At 42.1% G+C, this 16,521-nt stretch overlaps 1 protein-coding gene across 4 annotated transcripts in view; it reads right to left on the reverse strand.

Moving 5' to 3' along the window:
• Window positions 1-16,521, reverse strand: part of LOC121289728 (transcription factor COE2) — a 260,228-nt gene that overhangs the window by 43,234 nt on the left and 200,473 nt on the right. For all 4 annotated transcript variants that reach the window (XM_041209384.1, XM_041209387.1, XM_041209385.1 and 1 more), the window contains 2 exons: window positions 9,001-9,089; window positions 700-765 (listed from right to left, as the gene is read on the reverse strand). In XM_041209384.1, coding sequence (XP_041065318.1) covers window positions 700-765; window positions 9,001-9,089 — 155 coding nt within the window. The remainder of the gene's footprint in view (window positions 1-699; window positions 766-9,000; window positions 9,090-16,521) is intronic.

Genomic DNA, 16,521 nt, shown 5'->3' on the forward strand with positions numbered 1-16,521 from the left:
GTATTTCTCCACCGTACATTAAAGGGCCACAATCCAGGAGATTGGAAGGTGCTATTAAGAAGTTCAGAAGAGGTTACCCTTCTTTTCCATATTTCCCTTCAGAGAAGCAAAGAATGAGATAGCTAACTGCACAATGAAGCTTCTTTGGCAAATCAGTATAGTCTTGCACAGAAGCTGTGTGCTATTCATTGTGAACAAACTAAGGTATTTTTACCTGAAGTTACGATTTCAATGTTTACCCAGAGCATTTGGGGCAGCATAATCAAGTTTAAAAAAAATTGCAGATTTCAAAACAGTACAGATAAATAAACTTGTTGGTGTTGTTGTTGCTTTATCAGATGTGTTACCAGATGCCCCTTCGGAGTCCTGATTTCAGATTGGCTGCTGTGACAATGTTACAGAGTGAAGATCAATAAAACAGATTGAGCAAAAAGATCGGCTTTTCAGATATGATCTTGTCATGATTTGGTGGGGGGATTTTATGAAGTTTCTTGAAAAGTAAATGGTTTGTGAACAAACTTTCATCTTTCATCTTGATTCACTTTCTGACTCAAAGGATGTCCTATTATGTATTATATAAAAATATATTATAAATATATATCATATTGTATCACATATCATATATATATATTCTCGTGAAGGCCTGACTCCATTTGAGTGACTGCTCTTTCTTCTTTCTTCACAAGCATTCTTCTGTACCTGATTATTTGGTGGTCCTCCATACAAGGCCTCAACGAGATCGGCTGCTCTTTTCAGTAACATCTCCTGTGGGGAGAAAACAGTCAATTAATCTCTTATACAAATCCATGAAAGGACCACAGGTCTTAACTTAAGCCACAAAGTGTCTCAGAACTACTAAACATTTTAATAATAGTGGTAACTTGACTACTGTTTTTTCTGTGCCAATATTTCTTAGGGCTGAATGATAGAGCCTTCACGCTTGCTTCTATTGCTTCTCTCTGTTGACCCTGGCTTGCGTTCAGCACAGGAAGAGATAAAGATTTTTTTATTTTAATGAGTGTAATGGGCCAGAAAAATATGTTGCTTGTGGTAGGGCCATATTCTCATTCACGTAAACTGCAGGTCACAGGGCAAAGCTGACACAAGCCATTGCTTGTTCAACCATCCCACCTTTGAAAAACAGACCGAGGAGGTCAAAGAACAGCATCTGGTAAACTGTGGGCTACCCTTTTGATGGCATAAAAATAGGTCACAAGAGACACACCAAAGAGGGCTTCCAATTGAACGCGCCTAACCAAAAAGGCACAGAATTGTGGAAAACTCAGCACAAGAGGCCAGTCTGCCTGCTTGCCTGTGCTGCTGCTGCTAAAGCTACCTACTCCAGTCCCATCTTCATGCTCTTTCTCTTCATCCTTTGGTATGACATGTCAAGTGCATATTTAATTTCTCTCCTGAAAGTTATGATTGACTTGGCTTCAGCAATCACTTGCGGTGATATATTCGTTATTCTATTCCTTAGTGAAAAAGCTCACTCTCATTTTGTGGTTCTCACACTGAAATGGGATGTCACTAATTCAACAACCAGTGAGAATAACATCACTTTTTAAAATTTATTCGTTCACAGGATGTGGGTGTTGCTGGCGAGGCCAGCATTTATTGCCCATTCTGAACTGCCCTTGAGAAGGTAGTGGTGAGCTGCCTTCTTGAACTGCTCAGTGTATAGGATCATGTGTGGCTTGGAGGGGAACTTGCAGGTGGTGGTATTCCTTTGCATCTGCTGCTCTTGTCCTTCTAGGTGGGAGAGGTCACAGGTTTAGAAGTTGCTGTCGAAGGAGCCTTGGTGAGCTTCTGCATTGCATCTTGTAGATGGTACACACTGCTGTCACTGTGCATCAGTGGTGGAGGGAGTGAATGTTTAAGGTGATGGATGGGGTGGCAATCAAGCGGGCTACTTTCTCAAACCCTTTCATATTTTTTCAGCACTTATGTTATAGTGGCCTTGAGAGCTGCACTCACATCCCATGAAAGAATTACATTTCTCAGTGAATACAACCCTAGATTTTCAATTCTCTCATTATTACTATGCAATAGGTAGTATTGTCCTGATGCATCACTGTGGGAACCATTGCTCTTGAGATGCTCTATGTGTTTGAACCTAAATGAGCTAATATTATTCCGTAACCTGAGCTCAGCTTATTTACATATTCTTGCTGTGCCCCCCCACTTATTGCATGGCATGCTGAGAGTCAGGGACAGAATGATGAGTATCAGGAATAATGAAAAGTGCAGCTCCCTTCTAGTTCTGACGTCAAAAGGACTAGTTCAATGACCCTATTTCATTCATTGACGATTTGAATCCAAGAAACAACAATGAAGGAGGAAAGGTGACTCTCTGGGATGGAGACAGTCATCATGAAGGCAAAGAAACTAATTTCATGGTGCAGGCCTCCCTTGAAGTACCCATTCCAAATATGTCTGGAGTGGACACCCAATTTTTGTTTCATTATTCCTTCAGGGATGTGGGCTTTGCTGGTTGGGCCACCATTTATTGCCCATCCCTAGTTGCCTTTGAGAAGGTGGTGGTGAGCTTACTTTTTGAGCCGCTGCAGTCCGTGTGGTGTAGGTACATCACAGTGCTGTTAGGAAGGGAATTCCAGGATTTTGACCCAATGACAATGAAGGAACGGCGATCTCTTTCCAAGTCAGCATGGTGAATGACTTGGAGGGGAACTTCCAGGTGTGGTGTTCCCATCAATCTGCTGCCCTTAACCTTTTAGATGGTAGTGGTTGTGGGTTTGGAAGTTGTTGTTGAAGGAGTCTTGGTGAGTTCCTGCAGTGCATCTTGTAGATGGTACACACTGTTGCTACTGTTTGTTGGTGGTGGAGAGAGTGAATGTTTGTGAATGAGCTGCTTTGTCCTGGATGGTGTCAAGCTTCTTGAGTGTTCTGGGAGCTGCACTCATCCAGTTCAAGTGGTGAGTATTCCATCAGACTCCTGACTTGTGTCTTGTAGATTGTAGATAGGCTTTGGGGAGTCAGGAGGTGGGTTACTCATTGCAGGATTCCTAGGCCAGAATTTTTCGTGTTGGCGAGTTAGGGGCGGGGCCTGCTCGCCGACATGAAACTGACGCGGGATGACATCAGGGGGAACCCTCAACATCATCCCACCCCATTTAAATATTCAGGAAGGCGGGTGGACAGCGAAATCAGCTGTCCGCCCTCCGACCTGTCAATAGCCAATTGAGGCCATTGACAGGGTAGTTAACCCAATTAAAGGCCCTGCCCAGCCAACCTTAAGGCTGGCGGGCAGGCCTGGAGCCCCAGCGGGCTTCCGAAAAAACATCAAACCTCATCCACTAGCAGGATGAGGTTTCATGTCAGTTTTTAAAAAGTTTAATAAAGTTTTAGTCATATTTATTAACATGTCCCATCTCGTGTGACATTATCACATGAGGGGGACAATTTAATAATTTTTTTATTTTTCTGTTTTTGATGTTTATGAAGCTTTCACTGATCTCCCTGAGACAGCACTTAGTCTCAGGGAGATGTGTGCTCTTTAGCGTGCATGTGCAAAAGAGCGCACTTTGACAGTTGGGGAATCCCCCACCCCACCCTCACAGGAAGCGCATAGCGCTTTCCGTTGGGCAGCCCGCCCACTCAAAATAGTGGTGGGGCCCGCTTTGGTGGTGGCAATTGGCTGCCTGCCCACCGCAGAGCCGGCCGGGCCCGTACGCCCGCCCATCAAGGGCAAAATTCTGTCCCTAGTCTCTGACCTGCTCTTGTGACCACAGTATTTATATGGCTAGTCCAGTTCAGTTTCTGGTCAATGGTAACCCCCAGGATGTTGATAGTGGGGGATTCAGTGATGATAATACAATTGAACATCAAGGGGTGATGGTTGGATTCTCTCTTGTTGGAGATGGTCTTTGTCTGGCATTTGTGTGGCATGAATGTTACTTGCCACTTGCCAGCCCGAGCCTGGATATTGTCCAGATCTTGCTGCATTTGGACTTGGACTGCATCAGTATCTGAGGAGTCATGAATGGTGCTGAACATTGTGCAATCATCAGCAAACTTCCCCACTTCTGACCTTATGTTTAAGAAGGGAGTGAGGCAAAAAACGGGAAATTACAGACCGATTAGCCTGACCTCGGTCATTGGTAAGATTTCAGAGTCCATTATTAAGGATGAGATTTCAGAATACTTGGAAGTGCATAGTAAAATCAGGCAAAGTCAGCATGGTTTTATCAAGGGGAGGTCATGCCTGACAAATCTGTTAGAATTCTTTGAGGAGGTAATGAGTAGGTTAGACAAAGGAGAGCCAATGCATGTTATCTACTTGGACTTCCAGAAGGCCTTTGACAAGGTGCTGCACAGGAGGTTGCTCAGTAAGATAAGAGCCCATGGTGTTAGAGGCAAGGTACTAGCATGGATAGAAGATTGGCTGCCTAGCAGGAGGCAGAGAATGGGGATAAGGGGGTCCTTCTCAGGATGGTGGCCGGTGACTAGTGGAGTTCCGCAGGTGTCAGTTTTGGGACCACAACTTTTCACTTTGTACATTAATGATCTAGATGAAGGAACTGAGGGCATCCTGGCTAAGTTTGCAGATGATACAATGATAGGTGGAGGGACATGTAGTATTGAGGAGGCGGGGAGGCTGCAGAAGGATTTGGACAGGTTAAGAGAATGGGCAAAGAAGTGGCAGATGGAATACAACGTGGAGAAGTGTGAGGTCATGCACTTTGGTAGGAAGATAGAGGCATAGACTATTTTCTAAATGGGGAGAGAATTCAGAAATCTGGAGTGCAAAGGGACTTGGGAGTCCTCGTCCAGGATTCTCTTAAGGTTAACTTGCGGGTTGAGTCGATAGTTAGGAAGGCAAATGTGATGTTGGCATTTATTTCGAGAGGACTAGAATATAAAAGCAGGGATGTGCTGCTGAGGCTTTATAAGGCTCTGGTCAGACCACATTTAGAATATTGTGAGCAATTTTGGGCCCTGTATCTCAGGAAGGATGTGCTGGCCCTGGAGAGGGTCCAGAGGAGGTTCACGAGAATGACCTCAGGAATGAGAGGCTTAACATATCAGGAATGTTTGAGGACTCTGAGTCTATACTTGATGGAGTTTAGAGGGAAGAGGGGGGATCTGATTGAAACTTACAGAATACTGAGAGGCCTGGATAGAGTGGACATGGGGAAGATGTTTCCATTAGTAGGAGAGACTAGGACCCGAGGCCACAGCCTCAGAGTAAAGGGAAGACCTTTTAGAACAGAGATGAGGAGAAACTTCTTTAGCCAGAGAGTGGTGAATCTATGGAATTCATTGCCACAGAAGGATGTGGAGGCCAGATCATTGAGTGTATTTAAGACCGAGATAGATAGGTTCTTGTTTGGTAAGGGGATCAAAGATTATGGGGAGAAGGCGGGAGAATGGGGTTGAGATGGTAATCAGCCATGATTGAATGCAGAGCAGACTCGATGGGCCGAATGGCCTAATTTCTGCTCCTATGTCTTATGGTCTTATGGCCTTATGATGGAAGGATGGTCATTGATGAAGCAGCTGAAGATGATTTGACCTAGGACACTACCCTGAGGAACTCCTGCAGTGATGTCCTGGAGCTGAGATGACTGATGTCCAACAACCACAACCATCTTCCTTTGTGCTAGGTATGACTCCAACCAGTGGAGTGTTTTTGCTTTGATTCCCATTGAGTCCAGTTTTGCTAGTGCTCCTTGGTGCCACATTTGATTAAATGCAGCCTTGATGTAAAGAACAGTCACTCTCACCTCACCTGGGGAGTTCAGCTCTTTTGTCCGTGTTTGAACCAAAGCTAGAATGAGATAAGGAAACCACACTGGACGTCAGTGAACAGATTATTGCTAAGCAAGTGCTGCTTGACAGCACTGTTGATGACCCCTTCCATTACTTTCCTGATGATCGAGAGTAGACTAATGGGGTGGTAATTGTTTGGGTTGGATATATCTTGCATTTTGTGTACAGGACATAACTGGGCAATTTTCCACATGGCCGGGTAGTAGCTGTTGTACTAGAACAGCTTGGCTAGGGGTGCAGGAAGTTCCAGAGCACAACACTTCAGTAGTATTGCCAGAATATTGTCAGGGCCCTAGTCTTTGTACTATTCAATGCCTTCAGAATTGAAGCATTAGAAAGTATTTACAGCAGAGAAACAGGCCATTCAGCCCAACAGGCCCATGCCAGTGTTTATACTTCATGCAAGTCTCCTCCCATCCTTCTTCATTTAACTCCATCAACACATACTTTTAATTTTCATTACAGCTCAGCCCATAATAAACACAGGCAATTTACAGATGCCTCCCAATTTCTGCATTGGTTTAAATGCCAAGGATAGACTGAGCAGACCTCATGCTTAGCAGCCCCCTAAAGTGAACAGTGAGTGCCTAATGTGCACCAGTGGTGTGAATGTGAAGTTCTGAATTGTCAGTCCCTCCCATTGCTGCTTTTTTGAAAAAAACACAATGTGATGTCGGTGTTGCCATCAAGGCTTGCATTTATTGCCCATCTCTAACTGTCTTGAGAGTGTGGTGATTGGCCATTTTTTGGAAACTCAGTGTCTTGCTGCACCATTTCTGAGGGCAGTGAAGAGAGTTTGGAGTCACATATAGGCTAAGATAGGTAAGGACAGTAGATTGCCATCCCGAAATGATATTAGTGAACCAGGTGGCAATCTTGTCATTTCATGCTCACTATTGGCTTTTTTTCCAGATTTGCTTAATCAACTGAATTTAAATTCCCTTATTGCCATGATGGGACCTGAACTCATGTCTCTGGATCACTATCCTCTGGATTACTCATCCAATACTAAAGCCACTGTGCTACTGTTACCACTCAGTTGTGCTGAACCTTTTCCATTATTCCAATATCTGAGATGAAATTTGAGAAAAATGATTTTTTGAAGTAAACAGTTTAGAGGAATGAAAGTTCATTTCAGCCAGCTGTTCCTTTATCAGTGAACTGCCAAACACAGTGTAATAAATCCCAGACAGCATAGTGTGTGTCTTTTGGTGTTAGATGTTCTTGTAAACTTTGTATGCCAACTTTACCCACAGACATTGTTAAATGGAAGCAGTGATTCACCACAATTTAACTGCACATATGTTAAAGGTTCAGTTTGAAAGCCACACTGCACACACCCAGCATTTGGCATGATATAATCAGCTAACTATGCCAGACCATCTGATAGATTTCTCACAGCACTGTAATAAGTGATGACACCATGGAAGAATTCAAATGTTCTTTGCAGGGAAAAAATACATGTAGAACATTTGGCAACATTTACAATGTGAGCAGATCTAATCGTTCAACATTTCTGTTGTTCTGGCAACAAATATTGAGATCTGTTGACTCAGAACTGTCCATAGTGCTGAAACAGACAGGTGCAAGTTGTCAAGGCCTCCTAATTAAGCTTAATGATTTAAATAATTTCTCCATCTGAGAACCAATTCAAATCTGTGGTTTATTCGTAACAGTATAATGTAGTAAAATGCATGTGATCCCTTTTTCCCAACCCTTCTCTGGTCTTCTGGTCTGAAGCTCTTCTGAAGCCCATGCTCTTTGATTTAATGCTTCCTCTCCTAGACTGTGTTACAGTGTGAAACTGATATTTAGACTTTCTGATATTTAGGATGTCTACTTCTTTTATGGAAAAAAACAATGGAATCCCACTAAAAGGAGAACCTGCAAATGAAAAATGTCTGAAATAAGCACCAAAATTGTCAACAAAAAAATAAAATTGGACAACCTGATCATGAAGTATGGAATGGGAAAAGGCCACTTTGCCTGTCAATCCTATTGCATCAACAGAGCAGTCTATTTTCCAGCTCCTGAAGAAGTCTGACCAACCACACAGATCAATTCCAAGAGCAGCACCCTGCATTAAATCTCCCCTGGTTTGCGCTACCTAGCGGGAGTAATGCTCTCCATGAAACAAAGAGTGTTGGCACAGCTAGATGTTCCAAGAGGAACAGGACAATCTGGCACTTATTTGTTAATATTGCCATTGATCTCCTGGGAAGGGACTGCACCAGGGGCCTTTATGTACTCATCAATGAGGTTCGCTGTAAGCAAACCATTTACCCTTCAGCATCCCTGGTTTTTAATGGAGATACCCAATGTAGTGATGTACAATACAGATGAGCAGATTCCTGTTCCACGCTTGGTGTATGGCCAGTTGGGTAATCTTAGACAGGGCAGTAGTTGGATTGCTTACAGTTGACCTCAGCACCCTTTGGCTCGGGAGCTAGCTCTGAGATGCTGTCTCATGAACCCCTACTGAGAAAATTATGCATGTCATGAAAGGATTAGATTGGGCTTGTGATTTCCCCCTCGATGGTCAAATAACCTTTTGTTGCTCACACCATCTGGTTTCCCCTGTGAAGATTTACTTCATGAGAATACCTCCCACAGCTTTCAGGAGAGGAAGACAGAAAAGTGACATGTCTGAAATGTTACATCTTCAAACTCTGAGGCTTCTTAAACCTGCATATGTCTGTAATGTTTGGATCAAAATTTAATGTCACATAAGTGGATGAAACACATTGAGTGTACGTGATCGGATAGGAAATAGTTACTTGTCAACAGGTGAATAAGTTAGTAATTAGAGGTTAGTTGATTAGCACATCACTGGGTGCATATAAAGGGGAAACAGGTGGACATAGTGGCTTAGTGATAATGTTTCTGGACAAGTAATCCAGAATCCCAGGATAATGCTCTGGGGACACAGGTTCTGATGGTACCATGGCAGCTGGTCAAATTTATGGGGCTATCCCCTTAATTTGATTGTTAATTTGTTAAATGTGGCCTTTTTGTTGAATTTTTGTACTCAGAGTATAAAGAACAAACAGGTGATGATCTGGGATGAAGGTTCATATGAATTGAAATAAAGCTTTATCTGGAACAAGTTAAGACTGGGTTCTTTCTTTCCTTTCCAACTTCCTACTAGAATTTATCAGTAGGTACTAATTTAATTTGCAATAGAGTGTAAACATGGGTTATACTAACCTTTGCTAGTCTTTCTGGATCACCTGGATGCCTAGGAATGACCTTCTGCAGCCTCTGGAATCCATAGTCTATTGTGGGCTCATTCAGGGCTGTAGAACCAAGTAAGAAATTAATCATTTTAATTCCTGCAAGATTACATGTTAATATGTACTGTGCACTAGAGCATGAAACTCTTGTGATTTTTGTTTTTAATTGAGAAGGATAAAGTGCAGGACATTATCATTGAAAAAGTCAGAAACAAGATGATTAATCAAGGAATGATGCTTGGTATTGATTAGGGCTTGTTTTAACTTCAATGATCATGTTGTGGGGTGGTGGAATAGAAAGTGGCATATTGCAACTTAGGAAGGTCTACATAGGAAAGCTCAAAGTTGAGGTATCTGAGATATGTCATTTGATATACCACAAAACCTTTGCAGTATGTTACACTGGAACAAGGCTGTGCCTTTCCCCTAGCTGAAGCTTCGGGTGCTCCATTTGGTGGATAAGAAAATTGCCCAAAGACTGCTAAATTGTGATAGGATGTATAGAGGGTTGCAGGGATTGTTGTACGAGCTTGCATCAGAATGACTTTGAGTGACAGACACATTTATACCATCTTAACTCAGAAATACTGTTTCTTGGAATCCAGATAAAACTGGAAGTGAAACATTATTCCAGATTTTTCAAATAAATGCTTTGGTTATTCATTGACTATAAGGGCCTTATATGCAATTAAATTGGGTAATGTTAGACTAATTCCTAGCAAGTTCAGGTGCAGAGGTTGCAACTTCCCCTAATTTGATTGTAAATGGCCATCTTAGTCAGAAAGCCCACACCATGGTTAATGTTTGGGGGGAAAAAATGTCACAGTGGTACAGTCAATGGTGTGCATCCAAATTTGGCGTCAATGTATCTGCAGGGCATGTTGTTAAGGCAGATTTGAGGGAACTTTGCTTTATGTCTGACTTGTGCTGTACCTGACCTGCAAATACTTGATGCTGTAAAAGGAAGATTTCTGTTCCGTCGTACTGATGTTCCTCCTTTATGAAAACAAAATTCATCCAAAAAAAATCTCTTCAGATTTTTTAAAAGAATCTGTAGCTACTAGTTATATTCTTTCAATAATATATTTTTGAAGTCCAGCAATGTTTCCTATTTATCCTATTGAATCCTCAGTGTAGAAAGAGGCCATTTGGCTCATCATCCTTAAAAGAACTTTCTAATTAGTCCCTGTCCCTTGCTCTTTTCCCAGAGCCCTGCATTTTTTCTTCCCCTTCAAGTATTTATCCAATCCCCTTTTGAAAGTTATGATTGACTCTGCCTCACCACCCTTTTAGGTAGAGCTCCAGGACATGTCAGCTCAGTGAAAAGGAAAGGAGCAAAAACAGAAAAAGGAATGAGGGTGTTTTTCTTCCTGCCCCACACTGTTTCTCCCCACCCCCAACCAACCCCAACTGCCTGCTTGAGAGTCTAAAAGTCAGATGCCATAGTCTTCAAACTGAGATAAGGAGAAACTGCTGAAGTCAGTTGTGAATTTTTTTGTATTCTCAATTCTAGAACATTGAGTGCTTAGCCATCGATAATATTCGAGGCTGAGAAATAGATAAATTTCAAAGCAATAAGGGATATAAGGATTGGGTGGAAAAGTGGCGCTGAGGTAGAAGATCAGCCATGTTCTTATTGAATGGCAGAGTGGCTAGAGGAACTGTATTATCCACTCTGGGTCCTTTTTTTCACCTCTGCAGCATGGAGAGGATGGGCCTTTACCAGAGGCTCTGTTATGCCTGGATCCTGTAAATCTCATTAGCTCTACAATTCCATTATCATAAAGATGGGTTACTTGATTTATAATAGTCTGGATTACATTTTCCATCTTCCTCTGAATCAGTCTATAGTAAATGCAGCCAGGAATTTACAGCTCACCTTCATTACAGCTTTGGTTCAAACATCCCATGGACAAAAAAACCTCAATTCCATTGGTAAGCTGAGAGTGACTGCTTTTGACGTCAAGGCATCATTTGGCCAAGTGTGGTATCAAGGAAATCAGTGAGAAAACCTTCCGCTGGTTGGTGGTTGGAGTCATACCTAACACATAGGAACATGTTTGGCTTCCAACAACCACAATCATCTAAGCCACATTGCAGGATAGTGTTCTCAGTCCAACTATCTTCAGCTGCTTCATCATTGACCTTCCTTCCAACAAGGCATTCCTATTGTTAAATCCCCCAATACCACCCTCCAGTGACCGGAAACTACTTTAAATTTAATCAGCCATATACATGCTGTGGCTACACAACAGGTCAGAGGCTGAGAACTTTGCAGCGAGTAACTAATCACCTGACACCCCCTCCCCCTACAAAATCTGTCCCACTGTTTACAAAGCATAAGTCAAGAGTGTGATGGAATGCTTTCCACTTGTCTGAATGAGTGCAGCTCTAACAGCACTTGAAGCTTGACACCTTCCACGACAAAGTAGCCCGCTTAGCTGTCATTTACCTCATTACAGCTTGTGGGGCCTTGCAATGCACACATCACCTTAAATATTTGCTTCCTCCACCACTGGTGCACAATGCCAGCAGTGTGTACCATCTACAAGATGCACTGCAGTAACTCACCAAGGCTCCTTCGACAGCACCTTTTAAATCTACGACCTCTACTACCTAAAAGGACAAAGGCAGCTGATGCAAGGGAACATCGCTTCCTGCAAGTTCCCCTCCACGCCACATACCATCCTGACTTGGAACTATACTACCATTTCTTTGCTGACACTGGGTCAAAGTCCTGGAACTTCCTTCTAAACAGCACTGCAAGTGTTCCTACATTTCCTGGACTGCAAGAGTTTAAAATGGTGTCTCACCACCACCACCACCTTCTCGAGTGCAATTAGGAATGGCAATAAATGCTGGCCTAGCCAGCGATGCCCACATCCTGTGAACTGTTGCTATGTCCTTTCACCTAGGATTGTTCATAACATACACAGCAGGAACTATTGAATAGGAAGAAGAAAATTTCCCCTTCCCAGCCGAATGTCATAAAACACCCAAATTCTTTATGTCACTAAATAGCAGGGAATATTTTCAAACAGATAAATTAAAAAAAAACACAAAACTGGACGTTAATGGCAGAATCAATTATCACCCTCAACCCTATCGGATCTAATTTGATAGCATGATTCAGTCACAGTATTCTTGCCTCTGAGTCAGAAGCTTGTGGCCCACTGCAGGATTTGAGTACATAATCTCGGCTGACCCTTTGGTCAGGGCTGAACAAGTGCCATTCTTTCAGATGACAAATTAACTGAGGCCCTGTCTACCTTATTATGCAGACGTGAAAGATCCCATGACAAAATTTGAAGAACAGCAAGAGAGTTCTACTAGTATCTTAATATCATTGAATGAGAGCATAGAAAGAGGCCAATTATCCCATCATTCCTGTGGTAGTACTATTCAATTAATTCCAACATTTGTTCTTTATCCAAAACACAAAAAACGATACGATTAGCTGTCATTTATCTCATTACAGCTTGTGGGGCCTTGCAGTGCACACATTGATAGTTGCATTTGCCTACATTGATACTGATTGTACTTGGCTGTGGAGCTATTTCAGATATCCCGAGGATGTGAAAGGTGCAATAGAAAATGCTAGTTCCCCCTTTGTGCCAATGTTTTCTGTTACACTCCTTTCTTAAACCTCCTGACTTTGCTATTTTTCTCCATGCTTTCTCAGCCATGCTTTTGATTGATGCCCAATTCTCTCAAGACCACTAACTCTCCAATATGGCACTAGTTTTGTTATATGTTAAAGATGCTTTATGAATCCAAATTATCATTTGCATTTTTCTTTCTACGGTTTTCTCTCCTATCCTGAAGGCACTGACTCCTGCTGGGGAACAGTTCTACAGATGCCAACATTCTCTGGCCCTTCATCTCAGTTGCCTTTCATCATGTATGACATTGAATGAATGAGTTGATGGCAGGTTGTTAAGTAAGGATGGCAACATAACCAACCCCAGTCTGAATCATGGGACACTCTCTCACTCTTATCTTTCAGCAGGAACTACTGAATAGGAACAAGAAAATTTCCCCTTTCCCAGCCCAATGTCATAAAACTCTGCTGGGTGAGATGAGTTAAATCAGCACATGCCTGGATTTGGAACCTGAGATCCTCCTTCCCATGGTGCTGCTAAAAGCCCAGTCCCCAGGGCTGTCCTAGTTTTAAAATGATTCCAACCTTTTGACATATTTATGAAAATGAAAATCACTGACTCAACCTTCTTCCATTTTCTCACACCAAGTCTTCTATAGAAATTAAGAATTCCTGTAGATGTTGGATCACTGAAGGTCTTTGCATGTTGCAAAAAAGTTGCACCAACTTTAGGAAGAAGATGACTGAAAAGCCAAGTAAGGGAAGATTCTATTCATTAAGAGCTTGCAAACAATTTCCAACAATTCTCTAGACGGTGATTTTAATGTTACTGAGAAATATATCCTTGCAAGTAATTTAATAATTCACCAGTGGGAGGAAATGCCAGTGGCAATTACATCATCAGAGAATGTTCATCATCCTGTTTGGGATACTTGCCGGAGAGCTTGTGGTGATAAAAGGCTCCCCAGAGCACAACCATGTGGCGCTGGAGGTGAGGGGAGTGGGGGAGGGTTTAGTGCTGTTCTGCTCCTCGGGCCCATTGTCCTAATAAATTACTGCCTCCACAACATACAGCTCACAGATGGAGCTCAGCAATGCAATTGCAGCTATGCCTCCAGTGGGAAATTAGAGAGCTGGAATGGGCAACTGTATTTAACCCCTTCTGAGACCTAGGGTGGGCCCAATGCTAGCTGTGGAATGTGTGGAGAGTTGGAGAACTGTTTCTTAGTCTTGCCCCTCAGCAACAGCTCCCAAAAAGAAAAGATGAAGCGACAGTTTTAAGCAGCCCAGTAGGATTAATTGAATCTGGGAACTTAAGCATTTCAGTTCTTAATATGCTCAAAGCAACTTTTATGTTTTCTTATTTATGTCATATTTCTCCCCTTGGCCTCCTCAACTGAAGACACTGACTCATGTTGGGGTACAGTTTCCCAGTTGCAGGCTGTCTCAGTTCCTCACATATGGCTGTGTGTGAGCTAGTGAATTTCAGCAAGCTCGTGCATCTGCTCGGGACATAATTGCACTAATCTTTGCCCTTACCTGACTTCTGAACATGTCAACTTTCCAACAGGTGATCAGGCGAATGGGGACTCAAATCATATCCTTGGCTTCACAACTGTGAATGTTCTATTTTTGGACATGAAAGGAATTGGAGGATATGTGGGTCCGGTGTGAAAATAAAGATCAGCCATGATCTTACTGAATGGCACAGCAGATTTGAGAAGCTGTATTGCTGACTCCTGTTCCTATTTCTTATGTTTTTATAATTGTGGTTGCATTATTTCTGGAGAATAGGAACTGAAATCTGAGGCTTCTCAAAGTCACATGGAAATACTTCTGGACATTTTTTGCACAGAAAACGCATATGTAAACCGACTAATTTTCTTGTAATTGTTTAATATCTATGATCTAAGCAAAGCTCATTGCAGAGCTTGGCTTGGTGAAAGATGTTTGTTGGAAATATTTTCCAAGAATTATTTGGCATGATTTATCTGTTCCTTGTGTTTGATAGCTGTTGCTGACTACCTATTTTTGTATGCTTTTAATCTTGCTAAATGGTGGTTTTCATTTTTTGATTGCTGCATGGGTATTAGTGGTGTTCTATGTGATTTTGCTGATTTTTTTTTCTTGCAATCAAGTGTAAGTATGCTGAAAAATTTGCTTCAGAGAAAGTGTAACTCCAAAATGTGACTGACAGACAGGGGAATTGCATGATTTTTATGATTGGTGACTGTTTACAAAAACTATACTGAAACCCGGGGCTGAACCAAAGAATGAAATGCAAGATTTGTTCTCAGTTGTATTTATTTGATCAGTTTATTTCTGCTGCTGTTGTCTGCCCTCATATTGTCCCCTTGAAATCTGATGATCGTATCTCCACTAATTCATTGCTAAGAGAGACCTGGCAAAGTGCTAAGTGTTGCCATGTATTGACCAGAAGAAAGAAATGACTTGCATTTATACAGCATCTTAGCAGGCCTCTCATGTTCCAAATTGCTTCACATCCAGCAACTTGTATTGATATAGCACCATTAATGGTAGTAAAACATTCAAAAGCACTTCACAGGACTATTAACAAACAAAATTGGACACCAAGCCACATAAGATGTTGAAACAAATGACCAAGGTTTGGTCAAAGAGGTAGGTCTTAAGAAGCATCTTAGAGGAGGAAAGAGATAGAAAGGTGGAGAGGTTTAGGGAAGGAATTCTAGACCTTAAGGCCTTGGAAGCTAAAGACATGGTGGCCAGTAGTGAAGCAGTTAAAATTATGGAGGCCAGGATTGAAGGAAAGCAGAGATGTCAATGTTGTGAAGCTAGAGGAGTAATAGAGTTAGGGAGGGGTGAGGCCATGGGAAAATATGAAAACAAGGATGCGACTATAAAATCAAGGTGTTGCCAGACCAGGAGCCAGTGTGATTAAGCAAAATACTGCAGATGCTGGAAATCTAAAATAAAAACAGAAGGTGCTGGAAAAACAAATCTTCTGAAGAAGAATCGTATTGGACTCAAAATGTTAACTCTGCTTTTCTCTCCACAGATGCTGCCAGACATACTGGGCTTTTCCTGCATTTTCTCTCTTTATTTCAAGAGCCAGTGCAGGTCAGTAAGCACGCACCCCACTGTCATTTTATTTATTGGATGTGGGCACCAGTGGCTAGGCCAGCATTTCATTGTCCTTGTTCAGAGGGCATTTAAGAGTCAAGGGTCTGGAGTCACATGTAGGTCGACCAGGTAAGGACAGATTTCCTTCCATAAAGGACATTAGTGAACCAGATGGATTTTCACAACAATCATTAGACTTTTAATTCCAGATTTTTATTGCATTTAAATTCCATCATGGGATCCTACTGAACCACTAGAAATGGTCTCAGTTTCAAAATTCTCTGACAGAACATTGTTGCACTGAAGCGCCAGCATGGATTAGGTGCTTAAATTTTCAAGTGGGGGTTGAACCCAAAGCTTTCTGATTCAGAGATCAGAGAAGAGAGCCATACTGACAGTGTTAGGAAACTAGCAGCAGTTCAAGCATTATTCTGTATCCTTGGTAACAGGCCACTCACTTCCTCAATGGCTTTTATGTGACTGTTTTCCTCTGTGCCAACAACTCCTTCGATTGCTTTGAGAGATATTTACAGATGTACTTCAAATTTGCAAAGACTGAGGAAATCAATGGAATCAGTGTTTCTCTGTCAGAAAGTGAAAGCTCTGTCAGGGCTAGAAACTGGAACTCAGATGTAAAAACCAACTCCAACAAGATGGTATATGCTGATCATGTGAATTGTGGAAATCACTAACTGTTTATTGCACACGTTCTTGGGTTAAAGGGAAAGGCGCAAACTGATATGTAACTTGTCTTTCTGTTGGGTGTAAAGGCCCTACATGAAATGAGTATCA

This window comes from Carcharodon carcharias, chromosome 17 (genome assembly GCF_017639515.1).
Source record: "Carcharodon carcharias isolate sCarCar2 chromosome 17, sCarCar2.pri, whole genome shotgun sequence".
Taxonomy (NCBI): Eukaryota; Metazoa; Chordata; class Chondrichthyes; order Lamniformes; family Lamnidae; genus Carcharodon; species Carcharodon carcharias.